At 38.7% G+C, this 24,910-nt stretch overlaps 2 protein-coding genes across 3 annotated transcripts in view; both read right to left on the bottom strand.

Annotated features, from left to right (window-relative positions):
• PRRG1 (proline rich and Gla domain 1) overlaps nucleotides 1-24,910 on the bottom strand; it is a 153,391-nt gene that overhangs the window by 43,257 nt on the left and 85,224 nt on the right. The window lies entirely within an intron of this gene.
• LOC118009118 (ferritin heavy chain-like) lies at nucleotides 7,099-8,287 on the bottom strand. Its single transcript, XM_035002932.1, has one exon. The coding sequence runs from the start codon at nucleotides 7,765-7,767 to the stop codon at nucleotides 7,216-7,218; it is 552 nt and encodes a 183-aa protein (XP_034858823.1). The 5' UTR covers nucleotides 7,768-8,287; the 3' UTR covers nucleotides 7,099-7,215.

Raw genomic sequence — 24,910 nt, 5'->3', positions numbered from 1 at the left:
AGAGAAAGCAAGGAACAAAGGATCTACAAAACAGACAACAATGAACAAAATGGCAATAATAAGACCTTACTTATCAATAATTATTTTAAATTTAAAAGGATTAAATTCTCCAATCAAAAGACAGAGAATGGCTGAAGGGATTAAAAAAAAAAAAAACAAGGTCCAATGATAAACTGCCTATAAGAGACTTATTTTAGGGGTGCCTAGCTGGCACAGTCAGAGGAGTGTGCAAGTCTTGATCTCAGGGTCATAAGTTCGAGCCCCACAATGGGTGTACAGATTACTTAAAAATAAAATCTTTTTTATTCTTTCATTTTTATTTATTTATTTTTGAGAGAGAGAGAACATGTGCACAAGAGTGGGGAGGAGGAGGGGCAGAGAAAGAGGGAGAGAGAATCTTAAGCAGGGTCCACACACAGCGCAGAGACTGATGTGGGCTCGAGACCATGACCTGAGCCAAAATCAAGAGTTGGAAGCTTAACCAAATGAACCACCCAGATGCCCCCAAAATAAAACCTTTTTAAAAAAAGGCTTATTTTAGCTTTAAGGACACATGTAGAGAGTGAATAAATGGAAAAAAGACATTTCAAGGAAAAGAAAGCAGGGACAGCTATACTTCTATCACACAAAACAGATTTGAAGCTAAAAATGATCAACACACACAAAGAAAGTCATTATAAAAAGATAAAGGGATCAATCCATAAAGAAGATATATGTAAATATTTAGGCACCCAACAATAGAACACCTAAATATATAAACCAAATACTAACAACTAAAAAGAGAAATAAACAGCAATACAAAAAGCTGGGAATTTTAAGCTTCTACTATCAAAAACGCATAGGTCATCCAGACCAAAAAAAAAAAGGAAATGATGGACTTGAACTACACTTTAGACCACATGGACCTAACAGAAATCTACAGAACATTCCATCCAAAAACAATATACATTCTTCTCAAGTGCACACAACATTCTCTGGATAGACCACGTGATAGGTCATATAACAATTTTTAGCAAATTTAAGACCAAAATCACACCAAGTATCTTTTCTTTTTTTTTAAGATTTATTTTAGAGAAAGAGAAAGAGAGAGCATGAGCACGAGGGGGAAAGGGAGAGAGTCTCAAGCAGACTCCCTGTTGAACAGACAGCCCAATGCAGGGCTCGATCCCAGTACTCTGAGATCATGACTTAAACCGAAACCAAGAGCTGGATGCTTAACCGACTGCGCCACCTAGGCGCCCCACCAAGTATCTTTTCTGAACACAACTGTATGAAGCTAGAAGTCAACAAAAGGCAAGCTGGGAAATTCACAAATATGTGGAAATTAAAAAAACACACTCCTTGGCGTGCCTGGCTAACTCAGTACGTGGAGTGTGCAACTCTTGATTTCCAGATTGTAAGTTCGAGCCCCATGTTGGGTGTAGAGATTAATTAAAAATAAAAACTTAACAACAAAAGAACACACTCCTGAGCAACCAGTGGGTCAAAGGAGAATTCAAAAGGGAATCAGAATAATATCTTGAATTAAACAAAAAAGGAAACACAACATACAAAAAAAAATGGGATGCAGGAAAAGCAGTTCTAAGAGGCAAGTATATACTGATAAATGTCTACATCAAGAAAAAAAAGATCAAGATAAAATAATAACAACTTTACACACCAAGGAACTAGAAAAAGAACACACTAAGCCCAAAGTTAGCATAAGAAAGGAAATAAAAAAATACCACAGGAGAAAAACATGAAATAGAGACCAGAAAAAAAAATTAAAAAGATCAAGAAAATTAACAGCTGGTTTTTGAAAGGATAAATAAAATCAAATGGTCGGAAGACCTCTCTGGCATTCTTCAACCACCTTTGATTTTCTTAAAATTCACTTGCTCATTCATTCATTCATTAATTCATTCATCTATACTTTCAGTTCTCAAGCCTTTGGGGGAAAAGTGCTCATCCCTTCTGTCAGGAGATCTTCAAGCAAGAACAACTGTGCCCTGCATGGAGTCAGTGGCAACAGCTGCTGTCCATGGTGATGCTTACTCTGAGTCCCTGCTAATACTCCCGTAGTTGGCTTCAGTTGGGCACCTTCTCACAGAAGTACTTTCTATGGATTTAGGAAAGACTGGTCCCAAGTGCAGGAAATAGGTTTTGTTGCTGGAATATTACAGATGTATCTGAGATCACGAGACCCATTTTCCACATTTGAATCAGTACTTACAGATCAATATGAACTTTGTCCTCCAATAGTTACTTGGCAGGACACTCCCAAGATATTTCTATTATTCTGAAAGTTAATAAAAAATTGCAGAACATATGGAATGTTATTTGTTTATTTTGGAATGTTTTTTGAAGATTTTTAAAATTTATAAATGTAGATATTACATTATAGAATGTTCAGAAAATAAGAAAATGAAAAATTTTAAAAAATCAATAAACTTTGGCTAGACTAAGGAAAAAAAAGAGAAGATTCAAACAAACAAAATCAGAAATAAAAGAGACAATTACAACAGAAATACAAATGAACTTCAGAGACTGCTCCAAACAATTACAGTTGACACTTAAACATAAGTTTGAACTGCAAAAGTCCACTTATATGTGGACTTTTTACAGTACTAAGTGTAATTTTCTCTTCCTTATGATTTTCTTAGTAACATTTTATTTTCTCTACCTTATTGTAAGAATACAGCATAATGCATATAACATAAAAATATGTGTTAATTGGCTATTTATGTTATTGGTAAGGCTTCTGGTTAATAGTAGGCTATTAGTAGTAAGGTTTCTGGGGAGCCAAAAGTTATACTCAGATTTTTGACTGCACAGGGGGCTGGTGCACCTAACTCCCATCCAACTGTAGGCACCAACAAATTGGACAAACTAGAAAAAATGGATAATTTCTGAGAAACATACAACCTACCAAAACAGAAACATGACGAACTAGAAAATCTGAACAGACCAATTACTAGTAATGAGAGTGAATCAGTAATCAAAAACCTCCCAACAAACAAAAGTCCAGTACCAGTTTTACTGGTGGATTCTGACAAACATTTAAAAAAGAATACAAATTCTTTTCAAACAATTGCAAAAAAATATGACAGAACACTTCCAAATTCATTTTACAAGGCCAACATTTTGATACTAAAGCCAGACAAGGATACCACAAGAAAATTACAAGCCAATATCTCTGACAAATATAGATGTAAAAATCCTCAACAAAATATTAGCAAACCAAATTAAACAAAACTTTAATAGGATTATATACCATTATCAAGGGGCATTTATTCTAGGGATGCAAGGATGGTTCAACACCCATAAATCAATCAATGTAATACACCACTTTAACAAAATGGATAAAAATCATGATCATTTCAATAGATGCAGAAAAAAGGATCTGGCAAAATTCAACATCTATTTATGATAAAAAAAACTCTCAGCAAATTGAGTAAAAAAAGATACCTCAACATAATAAGGTCACAAAGGACAAGCTGTGATATCCACAATGGTGAAAGCTTTTCCTCTAAGATCAGGAATGAGACAAAGGTGCCTACTCTCACCACTCATATTAATCATAGTACTGGAAGTCCTAGCCAGAGAATTCAGGCAAGGAAAAGAAATAAAAGGCATTCATATTAGAAAGGAAAAAGTCAAATTATCTTTGCAGATGATATGCTTTTATATCTAGAAAGTCTTAAAGACTCCACCAAAAACCTGTCAGAAATAATCAGTGAATTCAGAAAAGTTACAGGTTACAAAAACACAGCTGCATTTCTATATACTAATAACAAGAAAAAGAAATAAAGAAAACAATCCCATTTACATTAGCATCAAAAACAATAAAATATTAGGGATAAATTTAACCAAGATCTGTACATTGAAAACTTTAAGAATTTCATGAAATTAAAGATGACACAGATAAATAGAAAGATATCCTGTGTTCATTGATCAGAAGAATTGATATGGTTAAAATGTCTGTACTCCCCAAAGTCATCTATAGATTCACTGTAAACCCTATCAAAATTCCAATGGCATTTTTTACAGAAATAGAAAAACAATCCTAAAATGCCTATGGAGCTACAAAAGACCCTGAATATCCAAAGCAATCTTAAGAAAGAACATAGCTGGAGGCATTGTACTTCCTGAATTCAAACAATACTACAAAACCTTATAAAGCAAAACAGTGTGGTACTGGCATGAAAAAAGACACATAGTCCAATGGAACATAATCAAAAGCTCAGAAATAAACTCACACATAAATGGTCAACTAATATTTGACAAGGGAGCAAGGAATACTCAGTGGGGAAAGGATAGTGTCTTTGATAAACTGTGGTGGGAAAACTGAATAACCACATGCAGAAGAATGAAACTGGACCCCTATCTTATACCATACACAAAAATTAACTCAAAAAGGATTAAAGGCTTTCACGTAAGACCTGAAGCCATAAAACTCCCAGGAGGTAACATAGGAAAAAGGTTCTTTGATATTGGTCCTGGAAATGATTTTCTGGATATGACACCCAAAGCACAAGCAACAAAAGCAAAAAATAAATCAGTGGGACTACATTAATCTAAAAAACTTCTGCAGAGGAAAAGAATCAGTGAAACAAAAAGGCAAACTATGGAATAGAAGACAGTATCTGGAAAGCATATATCTGATAAGGGATTAATATCCAAAATATATAAAGAACTTACACAACCGAATTAAAAAATGGGCCGAGAACCTGAAAAGACATTTTTCCAAAGAAGACATACAGATGGCTAACAGGTATATGAAAAGGTGCTCAGCATCACTAGTCATCAGGGAAATGCAAATCAAAGTCACAATGAGATATCACCTCACATGTGTTAGAATGGCTATCACTAAAAAGACAAGAAATATCAAGTGTTGGCAAGGATGTGGAGAAAAGGAAACCCTTGTGTACTGTTGGTGGGAGTATTGCATGATACAGCCAGTATGGAAAACAGTATGGACATTCCTCAAAAAATTAAAAATAGAACTGCTATATGATCCAGCAATTTATTTTCTGGGTATTTATCCCAAAGAAATGAAAACAGGATCTCAAAGAGATAACTGCTTCCCAATGTTCACTGCAACATTATTCACAATAGGCCATATATGGAAACAACAACCTAAGTGTTGGTCAGTGGGTAGATGGATAAAGAAGATGTGGTATATATATAATATATATATAATTCTGCAATAAGAAATAAAGAAATGCTGCCATTTGCAACAACTTGGATGAAACTTGAGGATATTATGTGAAATAAGTCAGAAAAAGACAAATACTGTATTCTATCAATTATATAAGGAACTCAAAAAAGCCAAACTCAGAAACGTAGAGTAGAATGGTAGTTACCACAAGCTGGAGGTTGGAGAAAATGGGGAGATATTGATCAAATGGTACAAACTATAGAGATCTAATGTATAGTATGGCCATTATAGTTAACAATATTATATCTTTGAATATTGCTAAGAGAATAAACCTTAAGTAATCTCACCACCAAAAAGAAATGGTAATTATATGAAGTGATGGAGGTTTTTTCTAGGGTTTTGGTGGCTATCATTTCCCAACATATAAGTGTATCAAATCAACACACTGTATACCTTAAAATTACATAATGTTGTATCTCTAAATTATATCTCAAAAAAATTGTAGTAAAACAAATCGACAGTGACCAAGTAAGTTTCATTCCAGGAATAAAAAAATAATTCCACACAGGAAAATCTATTAATGTAATTCAGAACATTAGTAGATTAAAGGAGGAAATATATAAGATAATAGTATTTGGATTATACTATTTTTAAAAAAATTATTTCTTGATTATTGTCTACTCTCTCTCTGAACAACCCCTTGCTTTCTTCTTTGGGAATTTCTTCTGAGTGGTTGTTATTGTACAAGGTCCTTCTATGACTATGAATTATTATTGTTATGAATTATTTCTTTCTTGGAGATTCAATCTACTTCATATTATTAAATATTTTGATGTTTAGCATCTTTGTTAAATTTTCAACTCTTATACTGAGTAGGGTCTTCTTTCCATACCAAACTATTAGAAAGTGTACATAAAAACCCATAACTGGAGGTTTTGTATTGGCAGCATGCATACCTGGCACTGATGGCCATTAGAAATCACACCTGTGTCTCTATATAGAGACATAAGTCTAAAACACAGTTCCATATTCACTGACTGACAACGGTGAACCTGCCAAGCAGATAATCTACTATGCCAGTTTCCAGGGCCCCCAAGTTGTTACTGAGAAACAATAAACAACATTTGCATGACTTAATGAGCTAAAAAAGATTCAGATAACGTTGAAGACTCCATTTATTTTAATCCCTGCCCAATCCCATTTTTCACTTCTTTCCCAGAAGCAACTACTATTATGAATTCTAGACCATGCTTTTTCTATACTTTTGTCATACACATCCATCTACAGCAACCAGGGCTCCAAACCACCCATCTTACCCCATCCCACATAATCACATTATTTATAAGGGGAAGCAGAAGTTTCCTAATGACAATATGCATGTCCTGCAAAGGGGTCCAAAGGCAATCACTCCCATATCTTGGGGAAGCCAGCCTAATATTCAGTTTCTCTTATCACTGTTGCCCATGATGAGCTTGTCAAAGAGGTATCCTGCCATGGCTTCTGGAGTCCCTTTCTTGCTATTTAGAATTAACAAACATTAGTATTTACATATTTTAACAAAGTAAAAGTTTTCAGGTAAAGCTGAAGACCTCCTTTACTTTAATCCCTGCCCAAACCCATTTCTATCACTCTTTCCCCAGATCAACCCCAATCATAATTTTCAGGCCATATTTTTATACTTTTACTATGCACAGGCTCCCACATTCATCAGGGCCCTAGACCACCCACCCCACCCTGTTTATAAGGGTAAGATTCATTTTGTGTTTTCTACAGTCCCATGAAATATCTTCTCCCTCCATCTTCAGAGGTCCTGAGCTGCATGTAGATAGGGTTGGGTGGGTGGAGAGATTCCTGAATACCTGTTTTAAAACTTAAAAGGTGAGAGATTTGCATACAAATCAACCAGAGACCTTTATTTAAGAACCAAATAACTTTATTGAAACCAAATTATTTATGGCAGAACTGGAAGAAAAAAACTGGAACGTTTCGCAAAGGCGATGCTGCAGTATGCGTGCTCGGCATGGTGATCAGGGAAAGTCGCCACGCACCCTGGGCTGTCGGGGCACAGTCCCACCTCAGTTCTTTTCGTCGCCGTCGCCCAGGGTGAGCTTGTCAAAGAGGTACTCCGCCATGCCGTCTTCGGGAGCCCGCATCCTGCGCAGGCTGGTGACATAGCCCCCCAGCTCTTTGATGGACTTGACTTGCTCGTGCAGGTAGTGGCGCTCCAGGAAGTCGCGCAGGTGGGCGTCGTTCTTGGCGGCGGCCAGCTGGTGCAGGTCGAGCAGGCACTGGTTCACGCTCTTCTCCAGGTGCAGGGCGCACTCCATGGCCCTCAGGCCGCTCTCCCAGTCGTCGCGGTCCGGCTTCTTGACGTCGCGCAGGCGGAGGCGGCCGCCGCGCTGGTTCTGCAGCTGCATCAGCTTCTCGGCGTGCTCGGTCTCCTCGCGGGCCTGGCGCAGGAAGAACTGGGCGAAGTTCTTCAAGGCCACGTCGTCGCGGTCGAAGTAGCAGGCCATGGACAGGTACACGCAGGAGGCGTAGAGCTCCAGGTTGATCTGGCTGTTGATGGCGGCCTCGCAGTCGGGGTGGTAGTTCTGGCGCACTTGGGAGAGCGGCGCGGTGGCCATGGCTGGCGGCCCGGGCACCGAGGCGAAGGCAAGGACGGCGCGGAAGCGAGGGCCGCGGAGCAGGCAGCGGCGGGGCCGAGGGCGGTGGCGGCCTCGGAGATTTCCCAGCCTGAGTGGCGAGGGAGGCAGGAGGCAGAACCAGTGGCGGCTGGAGACCTCAGGGAAGTGTCCGTTGGGATGTTGCACGAGCTCTGGGATGGGACCGGAAATGGGGTCCAGGGAAGGGGGGGCGAGCTTCCGGTTGGGGGGTGGGGCCGGGGGCGGGGCCTGAGTGATGTGTTCCAGGTTCTGCTGGAGCCTAAGTGAGGCAGGGCAACCCCACGCTGGGCACTTGGCATTTATTAAGTTTTAAATTATGTGATAATGTGTCTATTTTCCAAGTACTTTATTTTGTTCTCTAACTGATCCCCTCTATTACAGCCTGTTCTTATTCAAACTCAAATACATACTCTTATTCAAATTCATAGTCTTATTCAATTCATATTCATACCCCTTTTTTTTAAGATTTTTTATTTATTTATTTGACAGAGAGAGAGAGATAGTGAGAGAGCGAGCACAAGCAGGGGGAGCGGCAGGCAGGCAGAGGGAGAGGGTGAAGCAGGCTCCCCGCTGAGCAAGGAGCCCGATGTGGGGCTGGATCCTAGGACGCTAGGATCATGAACTGAGCCGAAGGCAGCCGCCAACTGACTGAACCACCCAGGCGCCCCCTTATTCATATTCTTAATTCAAATTCATATTCTCAAAATTCTGGGTATGAATTTTAATATTTTGGTAAAGTTCTCTTCTGTTTCCTGTATTTTTTTTTTAACCTCAGGAATTGTTCTGTTTGTTCATCATGACCTTCTCTTTCACTTTCCTCAAATATTTTACAAACCTTTTCCATGCATACTTAGGAATAAAGGGCACATTTGATTAACCTATGTAATTAGCATGTATCTGATCCACAGTTGTGATGTCCATTTCACTAACAGGCTTTTCCTTGAACAGGAAGGCAAAGTACATCAATAAGGGAGTGGTCTCCTTCTTGACACGTGTATCATTGGTCTTTTTGGCATTCACAATATTGGTCCAGAGATGGAAAGAATATTACCTGATTTGCCTGTCCCAAATGGTATTGTTCTTAAGCATTTTAAAACAGTAAAATTAAAATGCCAGCTAAGAGTAGGTACCAGCCACCAATTTTTCCATTTCAATCATATCTGAACTTGAATAAGTATATTGTGATGTGTCTTTATGGCCTAATAATGGCCTAATAAGAACCAGCATAAGAAACCTAGAGGTAAGTTGTTTCATTGTAAAACTCCTGGTATAACCATCACCAATTAAATTAGGAGGGAACTATGTTCAATGCAAAGCAAGGAAAGGGGAAGGAGGGGTGGAGAAGACACTGAATTAGGAGAACTGGGTCCTATTTTGGGCTGCACCAATTTCTATGGAAAAGGAGTAAATTGACTTCTTTGGGGCTATTATTTGAAAAATGAAGAGCTTGGCCTATTTGGTTTTCATGGACCCTATCAATTATAAATATTACTGGAGCCTATTCCATGAATCTTTCTTCAGCCATGGAATGGAAGGAAAAATCAGCCTATAGTCTATTCATGACAAGCAGTGACTGGTATCAAATATTAGCTTTGGGAATGGGACAATACCTTAACCTTCAAATAATAATGCTGTTTCAATTTATGGCATTCATGCAAGTCTTTAAAGCATACACTTGAAGAAAAGGCACAGCCATCTTTGCTCAGTTGGTTGTTTTATGTGCACTGGGAGAATAAATTGTCTGTTTCAGCTTGATAGTACCCAAGACCTAGGGCTAACACTATAGGGCTATCGCAAAGTTCCAATTCCCTTTGCCACTGATTTTATTGTACTTTGGAAGTAGCTCGACGAAATCTTATTTCTACAGTTACTGATATTCCAACTATGAGAGCCACTGTCAGCCTTGTCCTAGGGAGACTATGCCCTAACGCGGGGGATGGGGGGAGGGGGAACAGTGACAACTCCAAATATTAAAGGAATCAGCAGCTACCTACTATAACAGAAAGTGATTTACAGTGGTGGTTGCACCCAGATGGGAATCTCTGAGTGGGCATGAGTGGTGATTCATTGCTGTATTTTATCAAATATACCATGAATTGAAAAGCACACTATTTTTTTATGTATTAAAAAAGAAAAAAAATGCTTTCAACTAATCCATGACATGTCATTGATCTTAAGCTGCACTTCAATTTTTCAGAGATGTTAAAATGTGAATAAGTAAGTGATCAGACAATCAATGAAATATGGTAATTTTTTTCATCAACTTGTCTGAATACATTTATCAAAGTAGCTACCTTTTAAAATATTCATAATTGTTTATACTTTTTGGTAATTTATTTGTGGCCCTAATAGTCTACAGTATTATGTACAGACAGAAAACATTAATAAAGAAAAAATACGCATTTCGTCTTGGATATTGTGTCATTTTACATTTCAGTCTCATCCTAGAATGGGTGGTTTCTGACTTTTTTCCTTTTCCTTTTGTGGAGGGAGAGGCTTAGTGTATTAGCCCAAGGAATATAATTCCTTGGGAAACAGGTAAAGCCCTGTTCTTTGAATTCATGGCTAACCTCCTCCTAGCATGCTATGGGAGGCATGTGACATCATCTTCCAAATGAAATAACAGATAACGATTTAACAAGCAACGTTGCTGGCCTAGGTTTCTACTCAAATCCCAATTTGAATGTGAAAGTTTTATTCTCATCAATTTCACTGACTGACTGCAGCTCACTGTTACATAAGGTGAGCCATTTCTAACAAGGCCACTAGGATCACCGCTGCACATGCTAGGTTAGCATGTCACATTTCAGAGTCACAGTTACTGTTTAGAACTTAAGACTTTGAACTACTGAGGGGAGCTCTAAGAAAGCCAGGAGTTAGGATATGTGTATGAAGAGAACACTGACATTTCATTCCCTGAGTGGACATCTGCTTAAGCAGTGGAATGGCTGATGTACCCCACTCCTGCCCCCTGTGCCCATATGAAGGGCAGGGTGGATCTGAGGAAAGTAAGGTAGAGAACAGGGTCAGTGATACTACAGACCTTTCCCAAAGATTAAAATAAGGGTGTAAGAATTTCCCACCAGTTAGGTGGATACTGTGGAAAATTTGAGCCATGTTGCAGCTATTCTGTCCCAGAGGGCTAAAGGTCCCAACAACAAGGATGTGAGGCATACATACTAGGATAGAAGCCAGCTGGGAAAGGGGGTGGAAGAGGCCAACAAGGAGTCATAACTCCTATTCCTGGAACTATGTTGTACAGAGGTTTCTTTTAGGGATCCCTTGAAGAACACTGTTCACCTCCTACCCAATTTTAACTAGGCCCACCAAAGAATTAGTGACAGCCAAAAAGGGGATAGAGCAATACCAGTTAAGTTAGAGACATCTGTCCCCTTTCCCCTTCCTTTCCCCCGAAAATACTTAAGGAGAGAGATGGGAAGGGTAAGGGTTAAAGAGCAGATAATGCTCCTCTCCTCATTCCATGATCTTAAGGTCAAGGTCTAGCCGAAGCTGAAGGAGCAAAGGAGAAAAAAGTGGGCATAAAGGAAATCCAACACTGAAGTTTCAATTGGAAGAGAATGGGTAGGAGATCTGCCTATCCCTAAGGAATAGGAGTTTAGACTGTCAAACTAGAGTGGCTACACAAAGCAGGGTCTTTTTAGACACCTGACTCATCATTTATGTGACCCCAAACTCTGGTGCAATATTGTCAAGGAATCCTTGGATTTCCACCATATCCATTAGAAGAACATCTTCTGGCAAATTAATTCTAGTAAGAAGCACTGATGAGTTCTGAAATTCTATATGTGTCTTTAGTATAATCCTAGGTGAATAGCATATTTGGAGGTTAAACAGGGCATCACTAACTAGACATTGTTGCCTACAATAATATGCAGAGTTACATCAAATCTATGATGCAAATGATTGTACAAGTGACAAAAAATTGGGCCCATTACTCCCACCAGTACCCAATCTATGAGGGCAGGTCTGAAAAAGAGTAACTGGTAGTGGGAGAGGAAACCTGTTGAGGTAACTTCAGGCCAAGGTTAACAGACTGCTGGCATGGGCAGGAGAGACCCACACTGAAACAAATCCACTATTTTGGTAATACACATTCTGAAACCCTCCAAATTAAGTTCTTACTGTAACCTGAAAAGGATAACTGCGACTTCAAAGGATTTATAATCTAAAAAAGGGCCCAAATGCCAGAGAATAAAACACCACTAATTTAAAAACAATATCAACAATTTAATGAATAAAAACTTACTTTAATTGGTCATATAAGGTTTTTCAAAGGGTCCAAGATGGTGACATAGGAAGACCTTGAACTCACTCCTCCATGGACACACCAAATCTAAACCTACATATAAAGCAATTGCTCCTAAAGAACTGAGGACTGACTGAACAGCTTCTGAACAACAAAGGATAGAGGGACAGCATATAAAACAGCAGGAAAGAAAAAGACCAGAACTCCCACCTCCTACACTGTGAACTACAGTGGGGAGGGATAGTACTGAGGGATCAGAAACAGATTTGTCTGCCCGAGGGCACAGAAAAGAAGGCACAGTTTAAACGAGCAACTAGAATATAAAGGAACCAGTCCTAGAACTCTGCCCAACAGCAGGAAGCTTCCCGGCTATTTGGGTTGAAGGGGCTGGTGAACACCACAATTTATATTCCCTCTCCACCTTGACTGCACATATGGGAGTAGTGTCTGGGTGCCCTAGCCAGCGAGCTACCTTAGTGAGCCCTGAGGCCCTAGCCCACACCAACCCCAGCCTTCCCGCTAAAGTGGGCCCAGCATCACATGTACCTGGACACTGCTGGACAATGTCTACAATAGCTCTAGTCATCTCACCAAGGCAACACAGGTATCAAACATCCCGGGACACCCCAGCCTTGCACTCACTTTAGCTCCAGGGGACTCGCCAGGGTACCCCCTATGCAAAGTGCCCCAGGACCTCCCAGACCACACCTGTTATAGCTCCAGCTGTATTGCCAGGTTGCCCTCTATCCAGAGAGCCCCAGGGCTCCCCAGCTTGTGCCCACTTCAGTTCCAGCTGTCCAAGCACGGTGGCCCCAGCCTGGAGTGCCCTGGGACTTCCAGCCCATGCCTGTTAAAACTCCAGCCAACCAGCCAAAGCTGCCAAGTACATGCAGTCTAAACAGGGGATGTCCCTACACAAGGCCATTATAGGTGGATATTCTGCCTAATTCATAGACACAAACACAGAAAGTCAAACAAAATGAGGAAACAGAGAAATATGCTCCAAATGAAAGAATGAGACAAAACTTTAGAACAAGAAAGAAATGAAACAGATAAGCAAACTACCCAATAAAAAGTTCAAAGTAATGGTCATAAAGATGCTCACTAGACTAGAGAAGAATGGATATACTGAATGACTCAATGAGAACTTCAACAAAGAGATAGAAAATATAAAAAAGTATCAATCCATTGAAGAATACAGTAAATGAAATGTAAAATACACTAAAAGGAATCAACAGCAGATTAGAAGATGGAGAATAACAGAGTAGCAATCTGGAAGACAGTGTAATGTTAAGCACCCTGCTGAACAGCAAAACAAAAAAATAATTCTAAAAAATGAGAATAGGTAAAGGGCTCTTTAGGACAACATCAAGCATAGTAACATTCGCATGAGAGAGATCCCAGAAGAAGAGAGAAAGGGGCAGAAACTTTTGTGAAGAAGTAATAGTTGAAAACTTCCCTAACCTGGGGAAGGCAATGGACATCCAAGTCCAGGAATAAAAGAGAGCACCAAACAAGATGAACTCAAGGAGGTCTACACCAAGACATATAATAATTAAAATGTCAAAGATTAAAGATAAGTTGGGAATCTTAAAAGCACCAAGAGAGAAGCAACCAGTTATGTAATAGGGAAACCCCATAAAGCTGTCAGCTAATTTTTCAGCAGACACTTGACAGGCCAGAAGGGAATGGCATGATATATTCAAAGTGCTAAAAGGAAACAAACAAAAAAAACCACGACCAAGGGTACTCCACCCAGCAAGGTTATCATTCAGAATTGTGGAGATAAAGACTTTCCCAGACAAATGAGTTAAAGTTTATCACCACTAAAATGGCCTTACAAGAAAGGTTAAAGGGACTTTAAGCAGAAAAGGCCATAATTAGAAGAAAATTATGAAAGGAAAAAAATTGCACAAGTAAAAGCAAACATACAGTAAAGGTAGTAGATCAATCACTTATAAAGCTAGTAGGAAGGTTAAAGACAAAAATAGTAAAAATCGATTATATCTAAAAAATAGTTGGGGGATTCACAAAATAAAGATAAAATATGACAACATATACATAAAACATGGAAGAGGAAGTAAAAATAAAGTTCCTCTTAGAATGTGCTCCAATTTAAGCAACCATCAACATAATATAGATGGCTATATACTTAGGATATATGAACCTTATGGTAACCACAAACCAAAAACCTATAATAGATACACTAAAAATAAAGAGAAAGGAATCCAAGCATAACACTAAATAAAGTCATCAGTTACAAGGAAAGACAGCAAGAGAATAAGAAATGAATAGAGTAGTACTAAAACAACCAGAAAAAAATTATCAAATGGCAATAAGTACGTATCTATCAATAATTAAGTGTAAATGATCTAAATGCTTCAATCAAAAGACACAGGGTAAATGGATAAAAAAGAAAAAGATCCATCTATGTACTGCCTATAAGAGACTCACTTCAGGGGCACCTGGGTGGCTCAGTCGGTTAAGCACTCCATTCTTGATTTCAGCTCAGGTCATGATCTCAGGGTCGTGAGATCGAGCCCTGCCTCAGGCTCCATGATGGGCATGGAGCCGGCTTAAGATTCTCTCTCTCCCTCTGCCCCTCCCTACTTGCAAACTCTCTCTCTCTAAAAAAGAGACTCACTTCAGACCTAAAGACACATACAGAATGAAAGTGAAGGGATGGCAAAAGATTCTCCATGCAAATGGAAGCAAAAAAGAAGCCAGAACAGCAATACTTATATTGGACAAAAAAGACTATAGCCAGAGACAAAGAAGGGTATTACACAATGATAAGAGGATCAATCCAACAGGAGGATATAACAATTGTAAATATGTATGCATCCAACAGGAGAGCACCTAAATACATAAAGCAAATATTAGCAGACAAAAAGGGAGAAATTGACAGAAATGTAATTAATCATAGGGGATTTTAACAACCCACTTACATCAATGCAGAGATCATCCAGAAAGAAAAGTAACAAGGAAACAGTGACTCTGAATGACACACTAGACCAGATGGACCTAACAGATACATACAGAACATTCCATCCAAAAACAATAGAATATACATTCTTTTCAAGTTCACATGGAAAATTCTCCAGGACAGATCATAGGTTAGGCCACAGAACAAGTCTCAATAAATTTAACAAGACTGAAATCATATCAAACATCTTTTTTGACCATAACCGTATGAAACTAGAAAGCATATGCAAGAAGAAAACTGGAAAAAAACACAAACATGTGGAGGCTAAACAAAATGCTACTGAACAACCAATCGGTCAATGAAGAAATCAAAAAGGAAATAAAAAAATACATGGAGACTAATGAAAATAAAAACACAACAGTCTCTCGGGGCACCTGGGTGGCTCAGTTGGTTAAGCCTGCGACTCTTGATTTCAGCTCAGGTCATGGTCTCAGGGTCATGAGATCGAGTCCCGCACTGAGCTCTGCGTTTAGTGTGGAGTCTGCTTGAGATCCTTTCTCTCCCTTTGCCCCTCCTCTCTTTCAAATAAATAAGTAAATAAAGTCTTCAAAAAAAAAAAAACCAAACCCACACAACAGTCCAAAATATTTGGGACACAGTGAAAGCATTTCTAAGAGGAAAGTTTATAGCAATAGAGGCCTACCTCAAGAAATAAGAAAAATCTCAATCTAACCTTACACCTAAAGGAACTAGAAAAAGAACAAAGCCCAAAGTTAGTAGAATAAAGGAAATAATAAAGATCAGAGTGGAAGCACATGACACGGAGACTAAAAAGAGAAAAAGAAAAGAAGATCAACGAAACCAAGCACTGGTTCTTTGAAAAAATAAACAAAACTGATAAACTTTCAGCCAGATTCATCGAGGAAAAAAAAAGGACATAAATAAATAAAATCAGAAATGAAAGAGAAGTAACAACTGACAGCACAGAAATACAATGATTATAACACACTGCTATGAAAAATTTATGCCAACAAAGTGAACATAAATAAAATGGATAAATATCTAGAAATATACAATCTTCCAAAACTGAATCAGGAAGAAAGAAAAAATCTGAACAGACTGATTACTAGTGAGGAAACTGAATTTTGTAGCCAAAACACTCCCAACAACAAAAGTTCGGGGCCAGATGGCTTCACAGGTGAATTGTACCAAACATTCAAAATAGAGTCAATCCTTATTCTCCTCAAATTATTCCAAAAATTGAAGAGGAAGTAACACTTCCAAATTCATTCCATGAGGCCAGCATTACTCTGATATCATAATCCTGACAAAGACACTAAAAAAAAAAAAAAAACACCACCACACCTACAGGCCAATATCCCTGATGAACATAGATACAAAAATCCTCAACAAAATATTAGCAAACTAAATTCAACAGGACATTAAAAGGATCATTCACCATGACCAAGTGGGATTTACTCCAAAGATGTAAGGATGGTTCAGTATTTGCAAATCAACCGATATGATACACCACATTAATAAAACAAAGGATAAGAATTATATGATCATCTCAGGGCGCCTGGGTAGCTCAGTCGGTTAAGCATCTGCCTTCAGCTCAGGTCATGATCCCAGGGTCCTGGGATTGAGCTTTGCATCAGGCTCCCTGCTCAGCGGGGAGTCTGCTTCTTCCTTTCCCTCTGCCCCTCCCCCTACTCATGCACATACATGCACGCATTCTCTCTCTCAAATAAATAAAATCTTTACATCTCAATAGATGCAGAAAAAGCATCTGACAAAGTTCAACACTGTTCACGATAAAAACTCTCAACAAAGTGGGCTTAAAGAGAACACAGCTCAACATAATAAAGGCCATGTATGACAGACCCACAGCTAAAATCATATTCAGTGGTGAAAAACTGAGACTTTTCCTCTAAGATCAGGAACAAGACGAGGATTTTCAAAATACACACAAAATAACATACTTTGGCCCTGCCTAACTTACTATCTTATTCTCAAGAGATCCCAAAAGAAGTAGTGGGGATGCCTGTAGGAGCCCCAGGAAACAATTCTCATGTGGTTGAAGGGAAACTTCATATTTGGCTCCCCCAGAAGGGGCTTGGGATGGGCCTAGGGAACATGTGGGAAGATGTGGATGAATATGCAGAGTATGGCTGGGAGATGGTGGCAGCAATGCTCCACGTTTGCCCCTACATGTCTATGCCCAGACTCAACTCCTACCTCCTTTCCTTCCTGAAGTCCCTCATCCCTCAAAGGACAGAGTTCTGAATCAGTGGCTCAAGTGCCATCAGAAGCTAAGTGAAATAGGAGTTTCCTTAACAATGCCAAAGAATATGAGTTTCTGCCTGCAAGTATGATGAGAAATCTCTGGGGAACTAGTAACCAAGTCTAAAATACCTCAGACACTGAACACTTCTTGTAATTGCTATCTCCACACAAAAGTGTCTACATGCTACATCTTGCCAGGTGCTCTAAATTCACAGATTTCCAGTATTGCTTTTGTTAACAACATCTAGCACTAAAGGGCACTGCATAGTTCTTTCTTCAATTTCTCTTTCAACAATTTTCACATAAAACCAATTTAAATAGCAACACTTTGGAATGACAGGTATTATCTAAAACACAATCATTAGACCTAGATCTAAAACCCTTGGATATTACTGACTCAGTTTCTAAAATGCAACCACAGCTTGGGTGTAGAGTGGAGCATGGAGGACACAGGGAATGGGATAAAGACTTGGGATGATGCACCCAGACAGGACACCGCAGTCATCCACACCCCTAAGAACACCACACACTGCAAAGCTTTTTGCGTATTCCAACTACATGGTTTTAGTTGAACAACTTGCTTTACAATCTTATAAAATGTTACCTGCTGATCATGTACATTAGAATCCCCAAGGCTGCTCCTTAAAGCATGTTCCCTGGTCCCATGGAGAGCTGTGGACCCTGAACCGTGAATTTTAAAACTAAACATTTTTATTTTGCAGTAATTTTATATTTATAGCAAAGTCGCAAAGATAGTACAGAGCATTCTCCTATACTCCTCAGCCAGTATCCACTAAAATTAGCATCTTAAAATGGAATGGTACATTTGTTAGAAATAGTGAACAAATTGGTCCATTACTATTAACAACAGATTTGGATTTCACTATTTTTCCCACTAATGACCTTTTGAGCCATACTGCATTTAATCATCATGTCTAGTCTCCTCTGGTCTGTGACAGTTTCTCAGTCTTCTTTTTTATGATCTTGTTTTGAGGAGTCAGGTATTTTGTACAATGTCTCTCAATTTGGATGTCTTTGGTAATTTTCTCATGATCCCACCAGCGTTATGCACTGGGGGGAAAACTCCACAGAAGTGAAGTCCCTTCTCATCACATGCTATATATGACTTATCACTGATGATACTAACCTTGATCACATGGTCAAGGCAGTGTTCGCCAGGTTTCACCATGGTAAGTTATTTCCCAGCATTACCCATACTCTATTCTTTGGGAGCAGATCATTAAGTCCAAACCACACACCAGAAAGGCAGAGAATTAAGTTCCGCCTCCTGGAAAGGGGAGTATCTGCATATATAATTTGGAATTCTTGTGTACTGTATATTTTTCTCAGCTATTTATTTTTCATTCATTCATTCATATCATTGTGGACACGTGTATTTATTGTATGCTTTGGGTTATAATCCAATACTGCATTACTTATTCTGTGACTCAAATTGTTCCAGCTTTGACCACTGAGACCTCCTTCAGGTTGGCTCCTGTGTCCCAGTGACATGCTCCCATTCTTTGTTTTTAGTACTTCCTCACTTTCTAGTACTGCAGTATACTCCAGTTCATCTTATATTCTCCCTGCCCCAGCCCTAGAATCAGCCATTTCCCTAAATAGTCATGGTTCCTTTTACTGTCGAATAGTATTAGAAACCCAGATCTAGATGCTAAGTGGAACTATGCAGTTCTGACAAGTAGCCAACCTGATTCTTATGCAATCTAGTAAAGTTTGAGGACAACCATTTTGAAAAGTCAAGCACAAATAAACTAGAATACGTGAAGAAAAGTTCTCAAATAGCTGCTTTAAAAAATTACTTATATTTTATTCATGTTAGTTCAAAATTTAAAATTCTAACATGCAAAGCACCCTGATGTGCCAATAGAGAGGAAAAAAGAAAATAACGGAAGAGATCAAATAATGATTCCTAAATAAAGTGACTGTAATGGAGCACCTAAAAACTAGAACAGAATTTATTTATTGAGAGCATCCTCTATGCCAAGCACTAAGCTAAGTGCACAGCCTCAAACCTAATGCTGTAGGTATAATTTCTACTTTTTAAAAGATACAGAAATTGATGCCTAGAAAGGTAAAATGTTTGCACAAAGCAATATAGTCAGTAGGTGGCAGAGTTGAGACACCAAATCAGGTCTACTGGTCATTCTCAAGGCAGAGGATTGTGACACAGAATTCTGGAAACTACTGCGTATGTGAGATTCTGTGTGTATGTATGTTGTCTCTATCATATCTCAAATGCCATGATGGAGGGTCAGCTTATTCACTGTTTTATGTCCCATGTCTGTTATATAGCAGGTACTTAGCGGATAAATCTGATTAAATCTGACCAAATTTCTATATGATGAGAATGAGAACCATGAACTACGTTTTCTTCCACTATATGTTATAATTAGACTTATGTTCCAATTAGGTAAAAAATTACAAAAACAAACAAACAAACAAACAAACCCCAACCCATCCTACTGAAAGCATACTTCTAAATTAACACAGTTCAGATTGGGGGATGGTGAAAATATGTACGAATAAACCTGAGTGATAAATTTTAGTAAACAAAAAGATAGTTAATAAGTAGTCTAAGTATAGAAAGCAAATCCCAAAAGTCAATCATTTTCTTCACTGCCAGAATTAATCAGTCATGAACTTCAAAGATGAAACTGTTGTTCAGTACTTCTTAACACAGAGCAGATCCTTCTTAACATATAACAAACACTATTCTGAAACAGATCAGGGATCAGAATGCTATTTCTATTACACTTATTAAACCAAAAGACTTTGGGCACACCTTACTGTGAATGGTATGGTTTTAACGACATAAACTAACGCAGATGACAAGCTCTAAACCATAAAGGAAAGGAACCTAATACCAGTATAATAATAAAAAAGTTTTTAAAATTAAGTCCACATCTATCATCTAATTTGTGAATAAGTTTTAAATAACTACTTCCTATGAAATAAACGTACCTCATAATATGCCAATCCAGTCGTTCATTCTTCATTCATGCATCAAATATTTAATTAATTCCTATTATGTGCCAGCACTGTTTTATATGCTAAGGACCGTAGCTATGACCAAGCAATGCAGCTGTCGTAGAGCTAATAGTTCTCGAGGGAGAGCAACAATAAATAAAATTAACAGATGTCAGATGGTGAGAAGTGCCGGAAAGAAAAATAATTCAGAGAAGGGGCAAGAGGTTACAAGTTAAGGTAAGATTCGTTCTTGCTGAGAAAGTGAACTTGACCTCAGAGTGGTGAGGGAGCTCAGACATATCTGTCTGGAAAAGCAAAGAGCCGAAGTCATGCACTGTGACTACACCGGCAGGACGTGCACTGTGTATTTCTAAGGAGTCACAAGAAAGCCACAGCAAAGTGAACGAGAGGCAAAGCAGCAGAGGAGATGCGAAGGAGTGGAGAGGAGAGGGCCTGGGACTGCCAGTATAGTGCCTTGTGGGTGATTCCGAGCACTCTGATGTTAAGTGAGGAAGACATTACAGAGAAGACCCTTTAAAGGATCACTCTGGCCTGCTGTTTTGAGAATCAGCTATGGGGAGGGGGGTAAGAAATCATACAGATAAGAGAGTGATGGTGGCTTGGATGTGAAGTGTTAACAAGTAGAGAGATGTGAAAGGTGGTTAGATTCTGAATGTATTTTCATGTTAGAACCAACACTATCGGCAGATGGGATGCGCATATGAAACAAAGAGAAAAGTCAGGGATAACAACAAGGTTTGGGGGCTTGGCAAAGAGATGGATAGAGTTACCACTCACTCAGATCAGAAGGGCTGTGGTAGAAGCAGATTTGGGGGGAAGGGACATGAATTTTTTATGTTGAGTTTAAAAAACATATTCAATTCCAAGAGGAGATGCTGAGTAAGCAGTGAGTCACATAGCTCTGCAGTGCAGGGTGGCCCTCCAGGATAAAAATTTGGGAGTCATTAGCATTTCAAACCATGACACTAGGAAACCTCACCAGGGGAGTTGAGTACAGACAGAACAGAATTTCAAGACGTGAGGTAGTTGTTGGAGCGGGATGAGGGGTGAAGAGAGTTCTTTTCAAAGGTGTGTAGACTAATGAGAATGAATCTACAGAGAAGAAAAGGTGATGCTGGGGAGGGCAGAGAACTGCTTAAGCAATTGCTGAAGGAGTTTCTTCTTCTATTTGCTTCAAAGACTGCTGAAATGCAGTATCCTATCTCTGTGGGCAGGAATGGATATATAGAAGCACTGAGATGCATAAGGGTAACTAAAATCACTGAAGCAAAGAGGGATTTTATAAGAAATGGTCTTTGGACAACTCTATAGCCATGTGAAAAAAAATCATATCCATAACTCACACCATACTCAAGAATAAACTAGTGAGTCAATTAGAGATCTAAATGTAAAAGCTCAAGTATATTAGAAGAAACTATGTGAATTGCTCTCTAATACGGTGTAGAAGAAGATTTTCTACTATGATCAAAAATCCACATTCAATAAAATATGTTTAATTTATGGCTACAATGAAAATTAAAAAAACCAACTGCAGGGACACCTGGGTGGCTCAGTCGGTAGAGCATCTGACTCCTGATCCCAGGGTCAAAATTTCAAACCCCACACTGGGTGTGGAGCCCACCTAAAAAAAAATTTGCATTTAAAAAAACCCATAAGCAGGGGTGCCTGAGTGGCTCAGTGGTTTGAGCGTCCTACTCGATTTCAGCTCAGGTCACAATCTCAGCATTGTGAGATCAAACCCCAAGTCAGGCTTCTTGCTGGACATGCAGCCTGCATAAGATTCTCTCACTCCCTCTCCCTCTGCCTCTCCCCCCCACAGTGTGCACGTGCATGTGCGCTCTCTCTCAAATAAACAAATAAATAAAATGATAATGTCAAAAAGACACAGAAGCCAGTTTGAAGTTAAAGAAACTTCCATTAGCCAAATTTGGGACAATTTGATCAAAACATTGACGGTAAGGGATTACAGTTCATTGATATAAAGTAATCTTTGAGTCTGTACTAAAAGATAGATAGATAGATAGATAAATGGGAAAGTTCCTGCCCTAGAACCTTCCTGAATGCCAAACAACAAATGTACATATGATGGCGTTAGAAATCATCATTTAGCAACTATAACTGATTCAGTCAAGAATCATAAACAGAAGATGTTAAAACTAGTGGGTAATAGTCTGATGAAGAATAGGAGATTTACATAATTTCAAAGTATCTTTCCACTAAAGTTCTTACCTTTCCATTAAAGAAGAATGATAAAGCAGGATGAAAAGTCATTAGCTTTATGAAAATGATGGTAGAATATCTAAAATTTGTATTTTTTGAAAAAAGGTAATAGCAAAAACTAAACTTTGCTTGTTTTAACCTGTTTTTATTAAAAGCTGCATGCTATAAAGCACTATTTATATTACCATCTTACTGTTATTTAAAAATTATCTATGTATTAAAAATAGGCCAGAATAATATATACCAAAATCTGAAAACTGATGGTGCTAAAAACTGAAATGATTTTATTCATTTCATGTTTTACTATAGTTTAAATTTCTCTATAATGACCATATATTAATTTCATAAGAAAAATATAAATGTGTAAAATAAAATAAGGACTAAGCAGGTGCACAGCAAAAAAGCTGGAAAGAAACTAAAAGGCCAACAGTGCTTTGTGATTGCACGATGGGACTGTAGATGATTTTTTTTTTTCATTTTTAACTGTGGGATTTAAGATTTAAAAAACACTTTAGGGGCATCTGGGGGGCTCAGTCGGTTAAACATCCGGCTCTTGATTTTGGCTCAGGTCATGATCTCAAGGTCGTAAGATTGTGCCCCGAGTCAGGCTCCTCACTCAGTGCGGAGTCTGCTTGAGATTCTCTCCTTCTCGCTCTGCCCCTCCCCCCACTCGTGCTCTCTGTCTCTAAATAAATAAATTTGATTTAAAACAAATAAAAAAATAAAAACCACTTTAAACAAACACAATCAAATTTTAAAAGTGGGCTGAGAACCTGAAAAGGCATTTTGCCAAAAAAGACCTACAGATAGGCAACAGACACATGAAAAGATGCCCAACATGACTCATCATGAGGGAAATGCAAATCTGAACCACAATGAGCTATCACCTCACACCTGTCACATTGGCTAGTATCAAAAAGACAAGAAATAATGTTTTGACAAAGATATGGAGAGAAGGAAGCCTCATGCACTGTTGGTGGGAATGTAAATTGGTGCAACCACTGTGGAAAACAATAGAGGCTCCTCAAAAAATTAAAACCAGGCTCAGTTGATTAAGCATCTGCCTTTGGCTCAGGTCGTGATCTCAGGGTCCTGGGATGGAGCCCCACTTCGTGCTCCCTGCTCAGTGGGGAGTCTGCTTCTCCCTCTCCCTCTGTCTCCACCCCTTCCCCCACTTGTACTCTCTCTCTCTCAAATAAAATCTTTAAAAAAAAATTAAACAAGAAATATCATATGACCCAGTAGTTCCACTACTGGGTATTTATCCAAAGAACACAAAAACACTAATTCAAAAAGATACATGCACGCAGATGTTTACTGTAACATTATTTACAATAGCCAAGATACAGAAGCAACCTATGTGTCCAAGGATAAACAGATAAAGAAGATATGGTACACACACACACACATACACACACACACAGTAGAATACTGCTCAGCCATAAAACAGAATGAGATCTTGTCATCTGCAACAACATGAACAGGCCTAGAGGATATTATGCTAAGTGAGAAAGACAAATACTATATGATTTCACTTTTATGTGGAATCTAAAAAACAAACAAACAGATCCTTAAATACAGACAACAAACTGGTGATTGCCAGAGGGGAGGTAGATGGGGGATGGGCAAAATAGATAAAAGGGATTAAGAGGTACGGACTTCCAGTTATAAACTAAATCACACTGAGGAAAAGTAGAGCAGAGGGAATACAGCCAATAATATTGTAATAACATTGGATGGTGACAGAAGATGACTACACCATTAAGTAATGTATGCAATTGTCCAACTGATATGTTATATACCTGAAACTAATACAGTATGTCAATTATACTTCAATAAAAATACTTCAATAAAAAAATAAAAATATAAAAACTGATGCTCACAGCTTATCAATTTATACACTGACTTTGTGATGCTTCCCTCATCATCTCTCCTTGAGCTCCTTCCTTAACTTCTGGCTCCTTTTCTATCTAACAAAAGATCAGAACCCCCTTCTCTGGGGTGCCTGGGTGGCTCAGTGGGTTAAGCATCTGACTTGTGATTTTGGCTCAGGTCATGATCTCATGAGTTGTGGGATCAAACCCTGTGTTGGGCTCCATGATCAGCGGGGAGTCTGCTTGAGATTCTCCTTCTGCCCCTTGCCCCACTCACAGTCTCTCTCTCTAATAAATGAATAAATCTTTAAAAGCAAACAAACAAACAAACCCCTTTCTTTAAAACTTCTCTATCTGCTACTTCTGAGACATAACTGATATCCCTCCAAGCACATCTGACATCACTTGTTTAGCACCTAGTGTTATTTCCATGGTCGGTGCACAGAAATGGAACTTTCTATAATGGCTACCCCTGGTAATGTCATCTCCAACTGCAGAGCAGTTCCACAGAATTTATACCAC

Source organism: Mirounga leonina, unplaced genomic scaffold (genome assembly GCF_011800145.1).
Source record: "Mirounga leonina isolate KUSES-001 unplaced genomic scaffold, KU_Mleo_1.0 Mir_101609, whole genome shotgun sequence".
NCBI classification, from domain to species: Eukaryota; Metazoa; Chordata; class Mammalia; order Carnivora; family Phocidae; genus Mirounga; species Mirounga leonina.
Note: the sequence above shows the minus strand (reverse complement) of the source record. Positions and strands in the feature narration are given on the sequence as shown.